This window comes from Miniopterus natalensis, chromosome 21 (genome assembly GCF_054644295.1).
Source record: "Miniopterus natalensis isolate mMinNat1 chromosome 21, mMinNat1.hap1, whole genome shotgun sequence".
Lineage (NCBI taxonomy): Eukaryota > Metazoa > Chordata > Mammalia > Chiroptera > Miniopteridae > Miniopterus > Miniopterus natalensis.
Window position 1 is genome coordinate 12773156 of NC_142101.1, and position 16328 is coordinate 12789483.

Genomic DNA, 16328 nt, shown 5'->3' on the forward strand with positions numbered 1-16328 from the left:
TAAGAGAGTAAGGAAGGGGGCTAACAACCTCCTCCCCAACGCACCCCTGCCCCTCCCCAGCCCCCTCCCGCCAGAGCAGGCCTCAATCTCATTTCATAGCTCGTTGTTCTCAGGACCCCAAACCTCTGTCCCAACTGTGAACAGTAGCTACTTTGGAGAAGTGGGGTTGCGGCTGACTTCTCAGTTTTTTTTCTTTATTTTACTCAACTTAGATAGTTGATTGCCACAAGCAGGCATGATCTCCCTAGGGAACAGATTAAAAAGTGTCTTCACTGCTCCCCACTGGCCCTTCAGGAACACAAACACACCACGCTTCATCAGTGTCACTAGGTGACCGTTGGTAAGCAATGCTCAGAGGGATGCTGGCGAGCCTGACTGCACTCCCCTGCTGTCCACAGCCTGGTGGCACCTCAGCAGTGTGGCCCTGACACAATCCCTCCCCTTTCTGCAACCCACACACCGCAGGGTTTCCTCTGGTCTCAGATGGGAAGCCCAGCCATGTTGCTTGTCAAACAGCTTCTCACACATAATTTAAAACAGAAAGTTCCTTAATAAACAAACATGTTGTCTTTCCAAGTGCCAGGTACCATATTTTGTGTTCAAGATACACAATCTCAATTCATCTTTAATTGAATAGTTATAACGTACTTTTAAAAAAATAGATGTCTCTTGATTTCAGAGAAAGGGAAAGAGAGAGAGAGAAACATCAATGATGAGAGCATCATTGATCAGCTGCATCCTGCATGTCCCCCACTGAGGGTCAAGCCTGCAACCAGGGCACGTGCCCTGACCGGGAATTGAACCACAATCTCCTGGATCCTAGGTCGATGCTCAACCACTGAGCCACGCTGGTTGGGCTACAATGTACTTTTTATCTTCCCGTTTTACTTATAGAAACAGTAAGGCTTGGGAAGGTCAGGAATATAGCCAGTGAGAGGAAAGGTCTGTGTACCTAAAACCAAGCCCCATTTTCTGAAGCGCTGACTGTCCTGCCTCCGGCGGGCATTGCCACCCTTGCTGCCCTGAGGGGCCCTTCTGTCAAACACAAGGAACGACCTGAAAACTAGGCTGTATGAGGAGCTGGGGGGTGAAGGCAGGGGTCCCTGGCAGGTGCCTGGGAAGGAGACCCAGAACCCAGAGTGGGGGTGGCACTGGCCTTCTTTACAACCTTCAGTGGGTGGGGACTTTGTTTTGAGAATGCCAAGTTGCTGGGATACCTGCTCAGAAATAGACATTTTAATTTTTTTCAGTTTTATAGAAGGAAATAAAACCATCGTTTCTCCCTGCCTTTTGAACTAAGGAAGGAACAAGAAATGAGCATTTATGGGCTTCCTTTTCTAACAGCTATGCCCGCATCTCCCAGTCAGGCTCCCTTTGCCCTAAACGGATGTGTCTGTGTCTGCTGAAGCCCCTGCCTTGCAGGATCTTGCTCAGCCCACCCCTCTCCGGGGATGCCCTCCCCTTCTCCTCACCCCTCTACCCCAGCTCTTGCTCCCACTGCCAGCCCTTCATTGGCCCTTAGCATCCTGGACCTTACTCTGTTGGTCATTTTCTCGTGAACACAATACTTTGCTCTTTAGTAGTGCTTTTGAGCTGACAAGATGCTGTCACTCATCACAGCCAGTAGGATTCGCACGGTGGTCCTGGGAAGCAGGTGGGGAGGGTGTGAGCAGCCATCTGGCACTTATCTAAGGCAGCTAGGGGAGCTGGGGCCAGGACTCCAGCCTTCGTATCCCAAGTCCTCTTTCTGATTTTCCTCCCACTCGTCTCACAAATAAGCTCTCAAGGACAGCAGGTGGCTCCTAGAATGTCCTTTACACAGCAGGCCCACACTGAAAGCTAGTCCCGGAAGCCCAGCTCTGTCCAGTCCGCATTGTCCAGCTGCAGAGGAAAAGCTCCTCGGCGCCACTAGAGGGCGCCGGGCGCTAAACAGTGAGCGGCCCAGGCCAACTAACCCCTGCTGGCTACAAAACCCAGGGTGAGAAACCCGATCAGAGGCACCCTATCCAGTTCGGTGCTCCGTGTGGCAGGTGTTTTCACGAAACAAAGCAGCTTAGTGTTTGTTCGAGATGGGAGCACTCGAATTTTCTTTCTTGGAACTAAGCTTCCCCTCTGCCCATCTCCACCATCACCACCAGCATCCCAGGTGGGAAAGGCGTCACCACACAGCTGCGCCCCTCCCCTGGGCGTCCAGGGTGGAGGAAGAGGAGCCTTATCTTCTGTGGACTGAATTCACGCTTCTCCTAGGTCATCTGAATGAATGAATACCCACCAGTCTTGCTCAGAGGCCTGGAGAGTCAGATCATTCACTAGTCATTTGACCTTGGGCTACTTAACCCTTCAGGAACTTATCTGCAGTATGAGGACAATAGCAGTCCCCACCTGGAAGGTGGCTGCGAGGATTAAATGAGATTAAGGGCTGGACTGGTGTCTGGCAGGAGGTGAGCTCCAAAAACTGAGGTTGCTGTTGATTTTATGGTCAGTTAAGGAATTGGAGGCTCAGAGTCAGGGCCTGGGGGAGCCAGAGCTCTGGTCTGGGTGGGCACATGACCCCTGTCCTCCAGGCATCACTGGCTCCAGATCTGGTGGCCACATCTGATTTTTCAAACTGATTGATCGCCTCCCTTTCTAAATCAAGAGAAATGGAGAGGAAACTAGCATTTATTGAGTTCCCTTTCCAAAAATGCTCCCCTTGTCTGGACCCCAGACGTACCCCTACCCATATGCCCCCCCCACTGTGTTGGCTCACCCATTTCCTCCACTGAAAATGCCTCTCCTTGTCTTTTCTGCCTCTCTAAATGTGGCAGATCCTCACCCCCCACCCAAATCTCAGAATCAGAGCTTCTGACCCTCAGCCAGCCTGGGAACCACAGCCTGGCACTACTCTGCAAGCTGGGCAAATGCTTGTTAAATTGAATGGAGCTGATCGAGGCAGGCAGCCAACATCCCCGGGTATCCAGGGAGATAGACCAGAAAGGTGAAAAGCCGAGAATGTCTGCATGATTGCCAATCGATATGTATTTATTTAGATCTTATTATGGGCACTTGAAATGCAGTTATTCATGTATCAGGACTCTCCGTGGTGTGGTGTCAATATCCTAAGACACTCAGCACCAGCCCTGGGAAATGGGGGCCCAGGTAAAGAGAAGCCCCAGGGGATTGCGGGGGTTGGGGAGGCAGGGAGGGCAGTGAGAGAAGCTGGCCTTCCTGTAACCTTGTACTTGCTCAGCCACGTGAGGATTCAATGAGATGAGTTGTAAGAAGCACCCGGCTTAGCCTTACTCACGTCTGTTCATTCATTTATTTATTCAGCCCGCAAACACGGAGCACCACTGTGTGCCAGACGCTGGAGCCTCAAATAAAACCAGGCCCGATCTCTTCCTCCCCTAATGGGGCTCCTGATCTGGCGGGGAGCTTGAGATGAAAGAAATTGCTGCAAAGCCCATACTATAAGCCGATAAGGGCTCTGATGGAGGTGGTACTTCAGGGAGCGGAGAGGAAGACTCAGTGGAGGAGGTGATTGGAAGATAGGTCTTGAAAGTTAAGGTGAGTTTTCCAGATAGAAGAGGTAAAGGGCCAGGGTGGGCTCAGGAGTGAGACCCCGGGCGATGGTGGTGGGGCCTGATGCCCAATGTTGTCTTTCACAGGGCAAGAAAGAAGGGAGTGTATGTTGGGGGGGTGACTGGGCAATAGGGAGGCAGGAAGGCCCAGGGGAGGCTGGGCCATGAAGCCGGGGAAGGCCACCGGAGGGTTTTAAGTGTGGTGGGGGGATCAGATGTATTTTTGCTTAAGAAAGAAAACTCTGGAAGCCTTGCAGAACAGCCATCTGGGTAGAAGGTGAGAGAGCCAGCTGAAGAGGGTAATCCACAAGGCTTAAGGACTCCCCTCTCCCCCAACACATCCCCTTATATTGTAATTGATTGTGTAAAAACCAATTTGTTTAAATCGATAAGTAGATAAACGGAATCTCCTCTCGCCCACAGGCTCCCCAACCTGTGTGCTCAGCAGACCAGTGGCGATTGGTTAGTAAGTGCTTCTGGGGGCTTTTGAGCTAATGAAGCAAAAAGACCCGTGATACAGGGGCAGGCGAGGAGAAGCAGGCGTGGAGGCCAGGCCAAGGTCCCAGCTTGGTGACTCCATTAACTGACCTGGGTATACCAGGAGATCGGGTTTGTGAGAGATTACAAAAATAATAGCTGCTATCTTTGAGTGCCAAGTATGTCTCAAACTCAGAGCTGGGCCCTTTATATACCTTCCCAGATCCTCAGAACAACCTTATCGAGTATACGTTCCTATCTCCACTTTTGCAAATGAGGAAACTGAAGCTCACGGCTCTGGTGTATGGTGGAGCCACTTACCGAGATGGGAACTGGTAGGGTGGAAGGGCAGTTGGATATACGGTTCTGGCGCCCAGTGGAGTGGTCAGGCTGGCATCATCAGTGAATGAATGGCACACGAAACCATGAGACTGGACAGGAGGAACCAGAAGCAGGTTCTGTCTATGACCTCAGGCTGTTTGCACAGGCTGTTGGCCTGGGGTAGGAGAGATGGCCAGACACCATTAATACAGGAGATTGACTTAAGGAGGGGCATCAATAGAGGCAGACACCGGGCCAATCCCCCAGACCTATTATTCCTCTGCAAACACAGGCCACTTTCTGAATGTGGATTCCTCATGGGTGCAAGAGATTTGCCAGGGAAATAAAATAAGTGGGCCATCAGCCAGAAGAGAGCGAATGTGGATTGGGACTTTTACAGTGGACTGACTAGCCAGGCAGGAGGGAGGCAGCCCCTGTCCTTTGTCATGCAGAGGAAGGTGCCTGGCTTCCCCAGCTGTGGATCTGGAGGAGAGTCTGGGGTTTGGTTGGGCCTGAAGGTCAGAGGTGTGGAAGTCACCCGAAGCTAGATCTGCTGTGTTAGAGAGGAACTGGAGTGGGAGGAGGTGAAGGTCACTGCCCCTGACTGAGGGCCTAGCCTTGGACCCGGAGTTGAGGACACTGTGGGGAGATGGGTTGTAGGGGCTACAACAGGTGGGTGGAGATCCTGCCCCTGTAGGCAAAGACTTGACCCCAACCAGAGTCCAGGCTGTCAGGTGATGCCTCAAGGAAATGTGAGGTCAGAGGTCAGCTCCCAGATGCCATTGGTGGGGAGGAGCTGAAACTGGGCCTGGGCTCAGAATCAAAGGGGACTCTGAGGTTGGCGACTGCTGGAGCCTAGGAGCAGGTTCACTTTTAGGTTGGAGCCCAGTACCTGGGGGTCTCCAGGGTGGCACATGTCCCCTTCACAGTCAGGGGCAGACACTACTGTGGGTGCTCCAGAGATGCCCTGAGGCCCAGCCTCAGGAGCCCTGGGCTGCCCCAAACCTACACCCATCAGCCCTCGGACCCCAGGCCTGAGAATATGTTTTTTAAATTGATGAGAGAGCCCGGCCGGGCATGGCTCAGCGGTTAAGCGTCAACCTAGGATCCAGGCGATCAAGGTTCGATTCCCAGTCAGGGCACATGCCCGGGTTGCGGGCTGCAGGCTGATCAATGACTCTCTCATCATTGATGTTTCTGTCTCTCTCTCTCCCCCTCCTTTCCTCTCTCTGAAATCAATAAAGATATATTTAAAAAATAAATAAATAAATAAATAAATAAATAAATTGATGAGAGAGAGAGAGAAACAGCGCTCGGTTGCCTCCTGTTCATGCCCCGACCAGGGATTGAACCCACAACCTTCTGATATGTGCCCTGACCAGGAATTGAAGCTGCAACCTTCTGTTGTACAGGACAATGCTCCAACCAGCTAAGCCACCAGGCCAGGCAGGGAGAGACTTTTCACTATCATTTAAAAAAAAAATTGTAGTGATACATTGAAATTAATAATTTTGAAAACAGGGTGTGGATCATGTTGCTAGATTAGTAAGGTTTGGGAGAAGGGTTGGGGCAGCCCGGGGCAGCTGAGGCTGGGCTTGGAAGCATCTCTGGAGCACCCACAGTAGTGTCTGCTGCTGGCTGTGAAGGGGACATGTGCCACGCTGGACACCCCCAGATGCCAGGCTCTAACCCAGAAGTGAACCTGCTCCTGGGCTCCAGCCTTTATCAACCTCACAGCTTCCTTTGCTTCTGATCCTGGGCTCTAGCCCAATTTGTTCCCCACCCATGGAGGCTGCAGGATGACCTCTGACCCCTCACCTGGCAGCCAGGACTCTGGTTGGGGTCAAATCCCGGCCTGTTAGGAGCAGGAGGGCAATCGTGGACACGTGGCCCACTCCTCACCCACCCTCCTGCCTCAGGCCCCCTCCTCCATCCTTCCAGGACCATGTGAGTGCCAGGTTTGGTACCCACCCCCCATGCTGGCCGGCCCACTGCCCTCCACGAACCCCTCAGCTCTGGGCTCAGGGCCAGGTCCAAGTTGCCCCCATTACTTTGACCCACCCCCCATTACTTTCACTCCCTTTCTTCCCTCTGGACGGAAGATCGGACTTGGGGTCAATGGACCACCTCCAGCCAACCAGACCTGGCGGAGTTGGGCCAGACGCAGGTGGGGGTGGACAGGGGAAGTGGCGTCTTCTGCATGACAAAGCCTGGGGGCTGCCCTCCCGCTGGACCACTCACGAGCCCATTGTAAAGGGTCTCCCAATCCACATTCGCTTTCCCCCTTTAGCCTCCAGCTAGGGCTGCCAGATTTAGCAAATAAAAATATAGGACTCCCAGTAAAGCTTCAGTTTCAGATAAACAACGAATAATTTGTTCATATAAGGATTTCCCAAATGGTGTCCTGTATTTCGCTTGGCAGCTCTCCCCCTGGCTGACTGCCCAATTGTTTGATTTCCCTGGGAAAACTCTTCCACTGGCCTCAAGTCCACATTCAGGCTGGGGGAGCCTCAGGAAACTGGGAGATGTGCTCCCTGCCCTCACCCGGACTTCAGACCTCGTCACCTGGCCTGAGGGTACTTGGCCTAGCTTCCGAGGGTTGCGCAGGGCTCTCTCTGCCTGGAAGTAGCTGGAGGGTGTGGGAAGGACTTTGGTTCTGGAATCTGAAGGCGACTTTGCGCAGGCATCTATCATTAACTGTGTGATCTTGGGGATGTTGTCACCTCTGTGAGCCTCGGTTTTCTTGGCTCAAAAATCGGAGAGGGTGGACTGGATGATCCTTTCAGCTCTTATCTTTAAACCCACGAAGAGGCAGGAAGAGGGAGAGGACAGGTTCCTTATTGGACAGAACTCCATTGGTACTAAGTGTTCCGAGGCCCCTTTAGACCCCTCTACCCTCACCCCTCAATGGGAAACACTGAGTTTCCTAACCATGGACAGCCCAGCATGTCAGCTGCCCCCAGGAGCCCTCTGAGCACCAGGTCCAGACACTCATCCCTATAGGCAGGTTGGTCCTTAGAGAGCCCTGGTGTTGAGTGGGCAGTTTAAATTGCAGTAAGAACAGGACTCAGAGTCCAACACCAGGGACTCCAGTCCTCTCTGTCACTGGGAGACAGGGGATGTAGCAGAGAATGGGATCCCTACCTCTCCTCCAGGAAAGAAGCTTTTTAATTTAACTGGTCGGGCACCCAAGCCAAGGGACAGACAGCCTTTGTGCCCTTTCTAGACAGCCCCCTCCTCGGGGCTCATGGACCTGTCTGGCTGATGAGCTCCCAGGGGGGCGAGGGGTGTGACCTCCGTCCCTCCCCCCCTCCCTCCCTCTCACCACCCATCCCCAGTGTAGGGCTGGCTATAAAGCTGGCCCAGCCTGGCCCTCAGCACACCCAGCTGGGACCCTCCTGGACCCTCCTCAGGGGACACATCTGCTCTGCTCCTCCTGATTAACACCATGAGGTCCCTGTGGCTCTGCTGGGTGCTCTGGGCACTGCCCCTGCCCAGCCCCGGGGCGGCCATGACCGAGGAGCAGATCCTGGGCAGCCTGCTGCAGCAGCTGCACCTCAGTGAGGTGCCCGTCCTGGACAAGAGTGACGTGGAGGAGCTGGTCACCCCTGCTCACGTGCGGGCCCAGTATGTGGCCCTGCTGAAGCGTGGCCATGGGGCCCGATCCCGAGGGAAGAGGTTCAGCCAGAACTTCCGAGGTGAGGTCGTCCACCCCTCCCTGTTGCACCCTGGACCTTTGGGGGTTGGGGGGTAAGACTGGATGTGCCCATCTGGGGGTCCAGGGTCCACAGTGCAGTGAGCAGGGACCATGGCCTGTGAGGATGGCTGGTCTCTGTCTGCACTGAGGCCAGGAGGAGCTGTGCCAGGCTGGACCTGTTGGCAAAGCCAAGGCAAGAACAGATGTCCTTGGGGCAGCAAAGTGGAAGGAGGGGAGAATGGGGGAGAGAGTAGGCTGGCCAGGAGCCTCGTGCTGGTGGAGGAGTCCGAGGAGCCCGGCTCAGCAGAGAGCTGCCTTAGGGAGAACGGGCTCTGGCTTTAGCTCTTAGCTTTGAGCTCTGCTGTTTTATCCCAGACAAGTCACCAAACATCTCTGATTCTATTCGCTTCTCTGGAAGTGAGGTTAAATTCGCTGTGAGTTGTGGGCATTACATGGGATGTAAAGGGTGGTTTCATAGTTTTGAAGATCATTGTTTGAAAGCAGCCTGTCAGGGATGTGCCGGGTTTGAATCCTACAAGGCGCTCACCTCCCTGGGGCTGGGGCTCAGCCCCTCACCCAGAGCCAGGTCCTGCTCCTGGGCCAGGCCGGGCGCCTGGGGAGAGGAGGCGGCTGGTCCCAAACACCTCAGCTCGTGCTGCCAACCTGGAGCCTCAGGTGTTGGGGACACTTCCCCAGAGAGGAAAAGCCCCTGAGGAAAAGCCCTCTGCCCCCGAGGAAAAGCCAGGTTCAGTTGGTGACCACAGATGCCCATTGGCCGGTCCTCTGCCTCCCACTCTCCATTCCCTCCCCCATCCTGGTGTTGCCGCCTCTGCCCAAAGAGGGCTGCGTGTCACATGTACGCTGCCCCAGGGGCACTGAGGGTGGGGGCTGCCTGTTTTAGGAGACCAGGGCTGGCCCAGAAAATTTTTTTTAAAATATTTTTTTATTGATTTTTAGAGAGAGGAAGGGAGAGGGAGAGGGAGATATAGAAAGATCAATGAGAGAAACATCATCGGCTGCCTCCTGCACGCCCCCTACTGAGGATCGAGCTGAAACCTGGGCACGTGCTCTGATGGAGAATTGAACCCGTGACCTCCTGGTGCACGGGACGATGCTCATCCAACTGAGCCACAGCAGCCAGACTGGCCCGAACATTTTTTTAAGGTGGAGGTGCTCTTTCTCACTTGGTCACCAGTTTCCCGGGCTCCAGGTTCTCCCAGTGCATTACTGGGGAAACCATGTTCCCAGGTTCTGGGCCCTGCCACGCTCAGAGGTCCCCTGGTGCCTGGCTCTGGAGGCCCCACTGACCCTCCTGTTGTCCCCAGAGGTGGCCGGCAGGTTCCTGGTGTCCGAGGCCTCCAGGCGCCTGCTGGTGTTCAGCATGGAGCAGCGGCTGCCCCCCAACAGCGAGCTGGTGCAGGCCGTGCTGCGCCTCTTCCAGGAGCCGGTCCCCGAGGCCGCGCTCCGCAGGCATGAGCTCCTCTCTCCACGCAGTGACCAGGCCCGGGTCACCATCGAGTGGCTGCATGTCCGTGACGACGGCTCCAACCGCACCTCGCTCATCGACTCCAGGTGGGGAGGTCTCGGCTGGGGTGTGTGTGCGGGGAGGGCAGTGGAGAGGGGGGTTGGGCCCCTAGGAGGGGGGCCGGAAGGGGGAGGGCAGAGGCAGGGGCACATCCTGTCCAGGAGGAGGGTGGGAGAGGCTTCCCCAGTCCCCACCCCTTAGCGCCTCTGTCTCCGCCTGGTGTCGCAGGCTGGTGTCCATCCAGGAGAGCGGCTGGAAGGCCTTCGACGTGACCGAGGCCGTGAACTTCTGGCAGCAGCTGAGCCGGCCCCAGGAGCCATTGCTGCTGCAGGTGTCGGTGCAGAGGGAGCACCTGGGCCCGCTGGCCTCCAGCGCCCACAGGCTGGTCCGCTTCGCCTCCCCGGGGCTGTCGGACACCCGGCAGAGTGAGCCCCAGCTGGAGCTGCACACCCTGGACCTCAGGGACTTTGGGTGAGCGCTGTGGGTCACGGGTGGAGCTGATTAACAGGACAAATAGAGAGTTACACTTAAATTGAAATGGGCATCTTTTCTCTGGGTGCTACAGGAATGAATGCATATATAAAATTTCTCCTTTGACTCTTAGAAGTCACAATATTATTTATATTTTGGTTATTTCCAGTTATCGGTCCTTATCACATATATCCAGCTTTTTTAACATCATGAGAGATGGATCACACGTCTCCCTCCCAGATGCACCACTGGGCATGTCCTGGGTCCCCTGACCTCAGCCCTCCCAACTGACTTCTGATTCCTCCTCTCCTTGCCCCCACAGAGCTCAGGACAATTGTGACCCCGAGGTGCCAGTGACCGAGGGCACCCGCTGCTGCCGCCAAGAGATGTACATTGACCTGCAGGGCATGAAGTGGGCTGAGAACTGGGTCCTGGAGCCCCCGGGCTTCCTGGCCTATGAGTGTGTGGGCACCTGCCAGCAGCTCCCAGAGGCCCTGACCTTCAAGTGGCCGTTTCTGGGGCCACGGCAGTGCATCGCCTCAGAGACGACCTCGCTGCCCATGATTGTCAGCATCAAGGAGGGAGGCAGGCCCCGGCCCCAGGTGGTCAGCCTGCCCAACATGAGGGTGCAGAAGTGCAGCTGTGCCTCGGACGGGGCGCCCGTGCCAAGGAAGCTGGAGCCGTAGGTACTGGGCAGAGCCACCGTGGGCCTTGGCTCTGTGTACATCAGAAGGGTTGTAGGTACCAGGAGAGATGGGGATTGCTGATGGGCAAATGCTCTGTGCTCTCCACTGAGCTCCGAATTTGCTTCCTCTGACCAGTCAGCTCACCTCCTAATATTTGCCTCCCAGGAACAAGACACCCTGGTCACTGGGCAGCCCCTGCTCAGTCTTTTCTATCCTTAATATTGTTCACTGCACTATATCCTAAGCACTTACCTGTGTAGATCCTGTAATCTAAGAGCAGAAACTCCAATTTGTCATTGTTTCCCTGACCTATCACAGGATCTGGGCTGAGCTCTGTCGTGTGGGCTATAGATCCAACTGCCACTCTGGGTCAAGTATGGGTTGTGTGTCCCCATCTCACATACTAAGGGCATTTTGCAAGAAACAAATAAAACACATTTTATTCTGTATTTCTCTATTTTACCAAGAAGCCTGCCAATTGTATGGAAATAGAAAGTTCTATGGGGACTAGGCCAACCTGATTAGAAAACTAAGGAAAGAGCTAAAAAAAAAAAAAAAAAAAAAGACATGGTCAGGGTCTCATTTAAGTAAAACAGGGAGCTAGGATTGAAATGCGTTCAGATTCTAGTGTGCCCGTCTCTTAGAATTGAAGCAGAAATCTTTTTGTCATCGTTGACATTTTTACTGTTCTGAACACAGTGAGTGAGCTTTATTTCAGTCCTCCTTGCTATAAAATAAGAAAATCTGATCCAAAGCATCAGTACTATAATAATGTGGGTCACTCCTTTAGGCTTGGGGGCAGATAAAGGGAGCAAGTGTTGAAACTGTTACATATAACATTTTAGAATGCCAAGATTACAGGGGCTTTTAAGCTGTGACTTTGATGTAGGAAGCCGCCTGGAGCATGGAGGTCTTGGATTCCTCAATAGTCTTCACAGCTCTTACTAGCTGTAAATTCTATACTGTCTACGCCTTCACTTCCTTATCTATCAAGTAAGAAAACCCTTGACTCCTGTTCATTTATTGGAGCTTTAAGGAAAGAATGTTTTTACAAGCACTCCACACCCAGGGACTAAGGTTATCTGAACTCACATTCTGATCCATTTTGGACTAATGTTGATTTTGAAATAAACTTAACCCACAGAAAATCAGATTTAGAAATCCCTTCCCTTTCTGAAATCAAAGATCCTCTTTTTCTGTCAGTGGCTTCACCATTCTAATTACTGGTGTTAGAACATTGCTCTTCCCTGGCTGCACCATTGAGGCAGGGAAGGAATGAGGAGTGGCAGGTAGGGGTGTGGGGTGGGGAGAGAGTGGACAGGTCAGTCTGAGGAGCCAGGGGGAGTGCAGGGGCCCCACTAGGAACCTGCTGGAGGTGAGGCCTGGGGCCCTTCACAGCAGGAGGCACAGGTATGGAGCAACATGGGCTGAGCCCAGGGGCCAAGGGCAAACTGGGAAATGAATAGTAGCTGGGGGTTGGGGGAGAAAGAGGAAGCCAGATGGGACAGAAAAGAACTGTCAGAGAAGCAGGAGAAGACCCCCCATCCCTCCCAGGGAGTCAAGGCTGTGCTAGAATCGTGGGCAGGGAGGTAGGGAGAAGATGTTTTATCATCACAGTAAAAGATGAGAGCCCAGAAATGGAAGAGGGCACAGAGAACCGGCAAAGCTGCACACGAGTGCGTGAAGAGCTGCTCAGGATTTACCGCTTTAGTGCTAGAAAGGACCTGGGGGGAAGCTTTGGTGCAACCCCCAGGTTTCGCAGATGCGGAAACCCAGGCCCGCGAAGGCGCGCAGTTCGCACGCCAAGCCGGCAGGGGGCGCTCTCCTGCTTCACGGGGCCTCACTGCGCCCCGTCCTGTGTCCTGCCCCGTGCACACCTCAGCCCGCTTACAGTCCAGTTGGGAGGACGCCCCCTGGTACCCAGCCCCGGGAGACAGGCTCAGCGAGCTGGGCCGGGTCGGTGACCCTCGTGGCCCGGGCCTGGGCAGTACCGTGCGACTTCTGTTTAGAGCTACACAGACCGGCCCTTAGGGCACCGGGTGTCCGCGGACTGCCGGGAGCAGGGGTGCTGAGCTCAGCCGAGACCCTCCCAGGCCCCGGGGCGCGCTGGGAGCCGTCGAGGAAATAAAGTGCAAACCAGGATTGACCACGAACGTTTGCTCATGCTCGCCCTGCGCCTCCCTGGGTCGCTACCACCTGTGCATGGCGCGGGCCTCCCCGGGGTGCCGGGGTATGGGGATGTGTGGGGGGTGGGAGGAGTGGGGGGGTGATGAGCCTAATTAGCCCTGGCGACCTCCTTCTCGGCCCCTGGACGTGAGCCGGCGGGGCCGAGGACCGCGATGGGCGCACGGCCCGGGCGCGGGTGGCGGCATCAGGGTGGCCGCCCGCGCCGCCTGCGCCTCCCGCGGCTGCAAATTGGGCAAGCAGTGGCCGCCGCTCTGCGCATGTGCAGGAGGCGCCGGAGTTTCACTTTGTAACTTTCAAGTGCCCGGGACGCGGCTCCGCGGGGCCCGGTGGATACAAACAGCTTCCCGCCCCTCGCCGGCTGCGCCCGCGCCGCAGGTAAGGTGGGAAGGGGCCGCTGCGCAGGGGGAGTGTCGCCCGCCGCCTTTCCCGGACGTGCGGGTCCTGGGCTCTGCGCCCCGGTGCCACGTCAAGTGTCAGGTTTCGGGGCGCGGCCCTCGGACCCCTGCGGCCCCCACTCCCTAAGCAGGGTGCGCGCCTGGGTGGGAGCAGAGGCTCAGCCCCGGGGGCGCGCAGCCCCGCGCTCCTCCCGACGGCTTGTCCCGACTCTCAAGCTCCCCGCTTTTACGCCAACCCCTCCCCCAGCCCCTCTCTGGTCTTTGGGGTTCTGCCTGCTGGAAGCCCGCAGCGCAGCCTCGCAGCTCTTCCTTCCTGAGCTGTTCGCGAGGCCGGTCTGGTCTGGGTCCCCTGCCGCCGGGGAGGTTGAAACCACCTTAGGTTTGTCCCTCGGTGACCATCCATCCCCTACAGCCCTAGCGGAGTCCAGAGGAGGGACCGGGACAGTGAGGATAACTCTTAAGAAACAAAAACACCCAGGTTCCAGTACCTGATAAAACTGGCTACCTGGGACCCCCGGGTGGCACTCCCCAGGCAGTGCCCCCAAGGGTAGGCAGTGTGGGTGACCCAGTCGCCTCGGAGTTTCCTTCTACCCTGAAGTTGTGCGGCTGTGTCCCAGCCCCTGCAGTGTGGAGGGTTTGAGGTTAAGCCAGTGGCTTGTGCTCACCAGGCCCAGTGGGCGCCAGGGGGCTGTGGGAAGCATCCTGGGCTTTTCTGGCTCCTGCAGGGTTGTAGACACCCAGTAGGGCCACAGGAAGACCCCGGGTCCTCGCTGTCTTTCTCTCTTCTCCTCTCCTGGGACCCCTGTCAGCCCCGAAGTCGGCTCCTGCCTTGCATGTGAGTAGAAGCAGGGGCCACCTTTTCCTCCCACACACCACTGTGTTTGTTTAGCGTTGGGACAAAGGTCTCTCTTGGCTGTTCACTGGGCTCTAAGAGGGAAAACATCAGATGGGGTCCTGCCGGTTTCCGTGTCGGCCCGGGGACCGAAGGGTCACGGGTTCTATCCTGGACAAGGAAGGGCATGTACCTCCCACTGGCTGCAGGCTCGAGCGCCGGTTCCCTGCCTCACACTGATGTTTGTCTCTCCCCTTCCCTTCCTCTCTCTAAAAAATCAATGGAAAGAACATTGACAACAACAAATATGCAAACAGCTTTTGATTGTTCACAGGGCTGGGCCCCGGGCTAAGTGCTTTATGGGCACCGTCTCAGGTGTGTGCCTCGCGACAGCCCAGTAAGAGAAACATCCTGGTCCCCACCTTATGCAGAAGGAAGCTAAGGCACAGAGTGGTTAAGCCACTTGTCTAAGCCACATGGTGCTGGGACCCTAACTCCAGAGCCTGTTCGGGTAAATGCCAGGTGCACCGCCTCTCATCCCTGTGCCATTTACTTGTCACTCTAGGGCACGGGTGAGTGGAGGTAAACAGTTGTCCCGGCTCCTGCGTCCTGTGCGGTGGCACTTTAAGGAGAAGTTTGTGTTTACTTTGTAACCTTCTTCTGCATCTAGGAGATGAGAGTTAGCTCCTGTGGCAGAAAGACTAGGGCTGCTTTTAGTCCTGCGATGATTGTAACAAAATCAGAAGACTGGCAATGTTAAAAAATACCTTGAATTTGTACAGAGTCTTCTTGTGAGAGCCTGTAATGCTCACATACTTCCTGCCTGGTGTTTCTGGAAGAAATAGCGACCTTCCACTGTGCTCGGGGGGCCAGTCCTTGCTGGCAGTTCAGGTGGGCAGTGGGTTAGCCTTGGTCGGTGACTTTATTGGCAGGTTTGGGAACAGCTGTTGGACTCAGCCATCTGTCCCACTGGCCACGATCAGATTCTGGGCTGCCTATGGCTGAACTTTGAGTTGAGGGCCTAAGTCACCTGCTGTTCACCTGGCTCAGCAGGAATTCTTGGCTCTCCCACCCTCAAGGTCTTGGCTAGGCGTGAGATGATGAATATTGACCTCTCTAGGAGGCATAGGTAAGTGCTAGGCATTTGCACATATGTATCATACAAATATCAGATAACTGAATATTGCGAAGGTAGCTGCCAGGTAGGGCTCCTGTGACCAGAGGGCCTACTTGCTGGCTTGGCCCCAGCCCAGTACTATCAGATTTTCACCCACCGAGCCAGCTTCCTCCTGATCACCGCCAGCGGAGTCCTCTCTCCCCTCTCCCCCCCCCCAGCCTGGCAGAGCTGCCCTCCCAGAGGGCGCCTGTTCTGGAATATGTAGGGAGGGCTGGCCCTGGAGAGACCATGATGTTTCAGCAGAGCCTGGACTTCACGTGTGTGACGGGCAGGGACAGGCTTCAACTGAGCTGAAAGGCCTGAGACAGACTGTGGCCTCCACAGCTGTGCTCTCACCTGGGCGTGTCACCTGGAGGGGGCAGACCGGCTGGGCTCCATCCCAGGTTGGCTGTGTTTGCTGGCTGACCTCACTGGGCTCTTCTTATCAAACAATAACCCCCCCCCAAGGGATCCTGTTTAGCAAGAGGAAAGAGACTTAGAGGCATGGCTGGGGCTGGCGGGGGAAGAGGAACCGCAATGCGGCCCCCCCTCGGGGCCTCTGCCCCCTAAAGCTCAGCATGAAGCAGCATTGGTGAGGGTTGTCCCGCCCCCGGCACCGTCCCAGCCAGCGCCTCCACCTCTTTCCAGGGACAGTGTTCCCTCTGTGAGTCCTCTATGAGGATGTTCTTTTCTTAGCACTTCACTTTTCAAGTCTTTCGTGTTTGTTCTGCCCTGTCCCTGGCAGCAGCCGCCCTTGGGGCCCAGATGAGGTCCTCAGCTCAGAGTCCCACAGCCTCCTGTGCTTGGGGGGGGCGGGAGGGTGGTGGGCACTGTCCTGTTCCCAGCAGGGCCTCGAGCCTTAGGAGAAGAGGGGAGAGGCTGGGGCCCTGGGGGATGCAGGGTGAGGAGGGAGGAGTAGGGTGGCACAGAGGCCTGAGGACCTAGAACCAGTTCTGGGAGTTGGGGGAGAGGTCAGGGCAGGAGGTTGTCCATTGGAAGGAACCAAAGGGTCCATTGAGTG

The 16328-nt window shown here is 55.6% G+C and overlaps 1 protein-coding gene across 2 annotated transcripts; it reads left to right on the forward strand.

Moving 5' to 3' along the window:
• Window positions 1–6634: 6634 nt before the first annotated feature.
• LOC107543594 (left-right determination factor 2-like) lies at window positions 6635–11186 on the forward strand. Of its 2 annotated transcripts, XM_087829033.1 has the most exons (5): window positions 6635–8056; window positions 9381–9409; window positions 9512–9627; window positions 9809–10051; window positions 10374–11186. In XM_087829033.1, exons 1-5 carry the CDS (start codon window positions 7807–7809, stop codon window positions 10735–10737), a joined length of 1002 nt encoding a protein of 333 aa, XP_087685159.1. In that variant the 5' UTR covers window positions 6635–7806; the 3' UTR covers window positions 10738–11186. The 2 variants fall into 2 exon arrangements, with proteins under 2 accessions (XP_087685159.1, XP_016076644.2); XM_016221158.2 differs by having other exon boundaries at window positions 9381–9627.
• The last annotated feature ends 5142 nt before the right edge of the window (window positions 11187–16328 follow it).

What these genes read in the sequence shown, in the direction of transcription:
- LOC107543594 (XM_016221158.2), top strand. Translation starts at nt 7,807, where the DNA reads ATGAGGTCCCTGTGGCTCTGCTGGGTGCTCTGGGCACTGCCCCTGCCC. An exon ending in ACCTCGCTCATCGACTCCAG is followed by an intron (nt 9,628 to 9,808) that starts GTGGGGAGGTCT and finishes CTGGTGTCGCAG; the next exon opens with GCTGGTGTCCATCCAGGAGA. An exon ending in CTGGACCTCAGGGACTTTGG is followed by an intron (nt 10,052 to 10,373) that starts GTGAGCGCTGTG and finishes TTGCCCCCACAG; the next exon opens with AGCTCAGGACAATTGTGACC.